Source organism: Jaculus jaculus, chromosome 2, assembly GCF_020740685.1.
Source record: "Jaculus jaculus isolate mJacJac1 chromosome 2, mJacJac1.mat.Y.cur, whole genome shotgun sequence".
Taxonomy (NCBI): domain Eukaryota; kingdom Metazoa; phylum Chordata; class Mammalia; order Rodentia; family Dipodidae; genus Jaculus; species Jaculus jaculus.
This window is the reverse complement of record NC_059103.1, coordinates 136,330,296-136,336,434: the sequence shown is the minus strand read 5'-3', so window position 1 is coordinate 136,336,434 and position 6,139 is coordinate 136,330,296. Positions and strand designations below refer to the sequence as shown.

At 44.1% G+C, this 6,139-nt stretch overlaps 1 protein-coding gene across 1 annotated transcript; it reads left to right on the top strand.

Moving 5' to 3' along the window:
- Window positions 1-1,540: 1,540 nt before the first annotated feature.
- Window positions 1,541-3,470, top strand: Crh (corticotropin releasing hormone). The gene is made up of 2 exons (XM_004653314.2): window positions 1,541-1,690; window positions 2,522-3,470. Exon 2 carries the CDS (start codon window positions 2,540-2,542, stop codon window positions 3,083-3,085), a length of 546 nt encoding a protein of 181 aa, XP_004653371.1. The 5' UTR covers window positions 1,541-1,690; window positions 2,522-2,539; the 3' UTR covers window positions 3,086-3,470.
- Window positions 3,471-6,139: the final 2,669 nt, after the last annotated feature.

Genomic DNA, 6,139 nt, shown 5'->3' with positions numbered 1-6,139 from the left:
CTGAGTTCTCAGGAAACCCTCAGTGTTGCCCTCCTTCTACCAGCAACTTACCCTTATGACTTTCCTTTTCACTTCTGCAGTTAGGATAAGCCCCCAAAGGAGTTGAGTGTGCATTTCCTCATTTGTCATATTAGCTACCAAAGAAGCAGCAGAGGTAACCAGAAAATGAGCAAAAGGAAATTTCTGAAAAACACTTCTGGTGGTTTTTAGGAAGCTGAAGTGAATCACAGACCAAAGTGTGTGTAACTGCATTTGGAATTGTAAAGTTTTAAAGGTAACTGCCTCCTACTTAACAAAAATGTCAATTTACCTCAAAATTTAAGTGTGGCTCTATAAACCTTACATTGTTCAGGAGTAGTCAGAGAGCAATTGTTTGCAACATTCTCATGGAGCACTGGGGATTTGGGAAAAGAAATGATCACAAAAATAACAATGTGATTGTCCCGATGTACTATCGTGACTTTGTAGTAGATGGAGATGAAATACTTTTCTTTCAACAAAAACATACAACTGATTCTTCAACCCCCTTAAGCAGGCTAATAAGCCCTTTCTAACAACAACAAGTTGGAATGGATGCCTCTCTCACTGGATTAGCAGTGAGTAGAGTAAAAATAGACTGTTTAATGCATGCACCTCTCAGTGGTCCTCTTTGGGGGTTAGGATTAAATTAACTTCAGCTTCTGAGAGAAGTCACAAAGGAGGAAGAGAGAGATTCAGGGAGAACCCAGTCTTCATTGCAACCCTGACTAAGCCTTGCTCACAGCTGCCATCATCATTGAAACAGCTCTTTCCATCGCTGAGATAAACGTTGAGCTAGTTTCAAGAGACTTACTGGCCTTGTCTGCAGAGGAATACTTCCTTTATCTGCTCTTGGGAGGGCAAAAGAGATAAAAGGGTTTAAGCCTGGATGTCTCTGCACACACATCTACTAGTCTTTCATTTTTCTCTAAGCAGAAAGAAAATGGGATTTTTTTTTCTAGCAAAGTGGTATTTTCACATACTGAGACATTTCCCAAGACAAGTGGACAGAGAAGTTAGGAGTGAGATGCAGCTGGGGGCGGGGGGCATCCAGATCTACCCCTCTAACTGTGGGTACTTTCTTGACAAGACTGCATGGACAGGCCTCCTACTTCCTACCTCCTTTTCTTTACCCTCTCATTCTCTGTCTCTTTTCTGACCCTCAATTTGGCCTTTGATAGTAAGAGGTCAGTATGTTTTCCACACTTGGGAAATCTCATTCAAGAATTTTTGTCAATGGACAAGTCATAAGAAGCCCTTCCATTTTAGGGTACGTTGACGTCACCAAGGAGGCGATAAATATCTGTTGATATAATTGGATGTGAGATTCGGTGTTGAAATAGCAAAAACTCTGTCCCTCGCTCCTTGGCAGGGCCCTATGATTTATGCAGGAGCTGAGGCAGCACGCAATCGAGCTGTCAAGAGAGCGTCAGCTTGTTAGGCAAATGCTGCGTGCTTTCTGAAGAGGGTCGACATTATAAAATCTCACTCCAAGCTCTGGTGTGGAGAAACTCACAGCCCAAGTACGTTGGTAGACTGAAGAGGAAGAGAAGAAACAAAGAAAAGGAGAGTGGGAAGAGAAAGGAAGAGGGGGACGTAGACCTACTGAAGAAGCTCAGGAGAAGTCCCTCTGCAACGAGGCAGCCTCTGCTCACCAGGAAGCACCGGGAAGGTAGGGACACCTAGACGGACAGATGGACGCGCCACCAACTTTGCGCTGCCTGGGGCCCCTGGAGAGCACCACGGAGCCAGTCGCCCTGGTCGGGTGCTGGTGCGAGTGTGCGCTGGCTGGCGTGTGTGTGTGTGTGTGTGTGTGTGTGTGTGTGTGTGTGTGTTGTCGGAGACTGTGCTTTAAAATTCCCATCGCAGCTAGGATGTGGCAGAAGGCAAACTTAGACGGCTGCTTGTGGTGATCCAAACTGACAGCTACTGCTGGAAGTCTGTCTGTAGGAAGGACGCTCCCCGCCCCCACCGTGCCCCAAATCCATCCAGACCCCCAAGAGAAGGAAGCAAAGGAAGGCATAGAGACAGAGGAGGAAGAGAAGGCGCTCACTTTGTAAGAAACTGTTGACCCATCCAGAAAGGGAGTGAGTGGCCAGAGCAGGCGATGTCTTAAATCTGTGGCTTTGACTAGCTCAGGGAAATCTGTTGGGGAATAGATTTGGGGTATCCTTAGGAGGAGTCAGGAACTCTTCCTTCGGCGTGTCCAGAGATGAGCTTGGGTGCCTCGCCTTGCAGGCAGCCCCTGTCCCCCTGTCCCGTACCCTCCCCTATCAGGAAGACTCCGTCCCTGGATTCAGCACCGCGGACAGCGCCCACCGACCACCACCCCCCCCTCCTCCCTCCCCCGCCACCGAGCCCGCAGCCCTGCCAAGCCCACCGCCGGGGGCTGGGCAGAACCCCCCCACCCCCAGTCCACCGGCCCTTTCAGCCAAACTCTGACCAACTCTTTCTTTCTCTCTCCCCTTCTCCCTCCGGCTCTCCGCCCACCTCGGTGCTGCAGCGAGCGAGTGCCCCTGACATGCGTCTGCGGCTGCTGGTGTGTGCGGGCGTGCTGCTGGTGGCCCTGTGGCCCTGCCCGCCATGCCGGGCGCTGCTCAGCCGGGCGCCGGTGCCAGGCTCGGGGCGCGCCCCGCAGGTCCCGCAGCCCCTGGATCTCCTCCAGCCGCAGCCCGAGCAGCAGCAGCAGCAGCAGCCGCAGCCGGTGCTGATCCGCATGGGAGAAGAGTACTTCCTCCGCCTGGGCGACCTCAACAAGAGCCCCGCCGCTCGGCCGTCGCCCCTCGCGGCGGGCACCGGGAGCCGCGCCTCGCCCGACCAGGCCGCCGCCAACTTTTTCCGCGCGTTGCTGCAGCTGCCTAGGCGCTCGGCGCTCGAGCGCGGCCCCGACGACGCCCTCGGCGGCCACCAGGAGGCGCTGGAGAGGAAGAGGCGATCCGAGGAGCCTCCCATCTCCCTGGATCTCACCTTCCACCTTCTCCGAGAAGTCTTGGAAATGGCCAGGGCCGAGCAGTTAGCGCAGCAAGCTCACAGCAACAGGAAACTGATGGAGATTATTGGGAAATGAAACGGTGCGTTTGGCCAAAAGAGATTCTGCATTTAGCACAAAAATAAAAATTAAAATTAAATTAAGATACAGTATTCTGTACCATAGTGCTGCTCTGATATCATTTGTTTATTTTTATATAGCTTGAAACATAGAGGATGTACAGGGAAAGGGCCTATATATGCCCTAATTAGCATGCAGAAAGTGTATCCCCGCGCAGTAACAAAACAGTTATTTGTATTGTCCACTTTTAGTTTCCATAGCCAGGTGTCTTTACAGTGATGTCTTAAAGAAAAAGTAGACCCAAGGAGAAACATTTTGAAGAAGATGGAAGCCATTCAAATGTTTTTGTAGGGGGGGTCACAGCTGAAGAGAACACCATGCTTGAGTGAGTGGCTAAAGTGAAATGTGTACGCTCTTTGAATCAACTCTTTCTTGTAAATGTTTCAGTAATAAACATCTTTCCAATCCTTGGTCAATTTGGTTGTGTAAGACAATGCCGAATATTTATATTTTTAATAAAAGCTGCAAAGGTTATTGTGATTTTACTGTTCCTCTTCAATGCTCATGCGGAAATGCTCTCAGCTCCTAGCCCCTTCCAAACTCTCTTTAGCACAAGAAAAGTAAAACAAAACAAGCAAACAAAAATACCAGTGCCTCAAACAAGCTCTATAGCTGCCTGTGGTTCATCCCTGCACCTCTGATTTCTTTTCTGGAATTTAGTTAAGTAACATGGGAAGTTACTTCCAGCTCTAGAAGTTGGGAAACTTACAACTGAAAGATCAGTAATAGTGAAGTAACAAGTAGTCCCAATTAATTACAAGATGTGAAAAGGGCTAAGGTAGAGATTTCTCCAAACTACATGGCCAAAATGTGGTATTTTTTTTCTATGGTAAAGGCTCACTTTATCAAGCTACTACTCTGGTACCATGAATGCATATTTTTCTAAGCTATTTTCCAGTGACTACTTCTGATGGGAGAAATGTAACAGTGTGGTCACTTAAATATAACTCAACGTGAAACATAACTACCATAAAATGGTACTTGAGAAAGTTTTTCTTCAAAAGAACATTTTGACTTCAATAGCCACATAACTATGCTCCACATTTATATCTATGCCAAAACTAATCACTTTGATTCAGAATGATGAACTATCTTTATTTGCTTCTAAAGCTAAACAGCAAAATTAATTAGTTTGTGACTCATTTGCCTTTGGTAGTTTAGTTATAGCTTGAAAAGCTTCAATCAAATGATTAATACTTCAATATTTATTTATATGTATGAAGACATTTCTTCCCTTGAGGCCCTTGGAATATACTTGACTAATAGATTAATAATATGAAACGCTGAATAAATTATTATAAGACTAAAGCTTTTTAAAAACTGCATTTATTGAAGAGTTCATATAGAGTACACTCATATTTATGTTTGGAAGAAGGTATCACAGTGGGACAAATAAAGCTATCTATATGTATATACATACATATGGATATATATATATATATATATATATATGATATATATATATATATATATATATATATATATATATATATGTATAATGCAGGTGTGTGGATTTCAAATTGCGCAGTTGTTCTACAATTTGCCAGATTGTTGCACCATGGATCCATGAAAAAGCACAGTTCCTACTAGAATGCCTTTTTCAATTAAAGTGCCTGGTATATGAGTGAGCATCTACTACTAAGATTAGAAAAATGTCCTAAGCTTTCAACCTTCTGGACTATCCAAGTGGCACCAAATTCAAAGAAAATTTTTAGATATACATGCAGTGACATCTACTATGGAGAAGAGAAAAATCTAAACCATTTTCATAGTCTTAACAATGATTTATTTTTTATTCATATACTGATAAATCAGTTACTTCTTCACTGACATTGTGTATCACTAACCACCTGCACTGTTAAAGAGGAAAGGAAATAATAGCTACTGTGATAAAAGAACAAAAGCCCATGCCTACTAGAGACAAAAGTGTAAAGGCCAATTTTATTTAATCCTTGCCACTCGTAACTGATACACACACATGGACTACACCTAGATATCCTTCCTAATGTTTCCACATTCATATCTATGCCAACACTAATCACTTTGATTCAGAACGATGAACTATCTTTATTTGCTTCTAAAGCTAAACAGCACAATTAATTAGTTTGTGACCCATTTGTCTTTGGTAGTTTAGATATAGCTTGCAAAGCTTCAATCAAATGATTAATACTTCAATATTCATTTATATGTATGAAGACATTTCATGCATGAAATCAAGATTGCTTTGCCAGTGCTTTCTGCAGCTACTTTCTGAGAGTACTCTATTTTTCCATGTGTTAGAAAAGTCATCTGGAATCGAAGGTTTGTGTTCTCTTTTTCTCTCTCTCAGAAATCCTTTCCAGAGGTCCCATTCATCATATATACACATTATGCTACTTTTTCCAAGTTCCTGCTGCCTGTGCATATCTCAGCCGGGCAGACAGAGGGCATCATTTGGAATGAATATCATTCATTCAGGGAGTTCAGCCAGGAGAAAGAGAAGACATGACGAGCTGGCTCACAAACAGCTCCACTCCCACTCCCTGAAGCTGCATCTTGTCCCTGGGGAGAAGGGGCCTCAAATCCAATCTGCAAAACAAGAAAATATGAATCAGAGGAAGGTCACTGGGGCAGTCCTTTGGGGATTGATCTAGTCATTTTTCTACTGAGGAGAAAAGATGAGAATAATAATAATTACATAGCACATAATTATTATTAGGGACAGAAAGCAAGCCCAGGTTATTTTGGTTATGGTCAAAAGCCATGGAAGTGATTCACACTCTTGATCTACAAATAGATAATAATAAGGCATGCAGTGGAAGGAAGGTTTTGGGGTAAAGGATCCAGGATGTTCTACTGTCTGTTTTTCAAGTCCACTTGTGCATGATTTTATGAAATGGAAGTCTCACTGACGCATGTGGAAATCTGGGTTTACAAAAACCTGAGGAAGTAAATAAAATCATGCTGGGAGTATAACTTAAACGTCATTGGTAGAGTGCTTGGTTAGCATGTGTGAGGCCTTGAGTTCTGCCC

Excerpts from the sequence above, each read along its gene's own strand:
- Crh (XM_004653314.2), top strand. The coding sequence starts at position 2,540 with ATGCGTCTGCGGCTGCTGGTGTGTGCGGGCGTGCTGCTGGTGGCCCTG.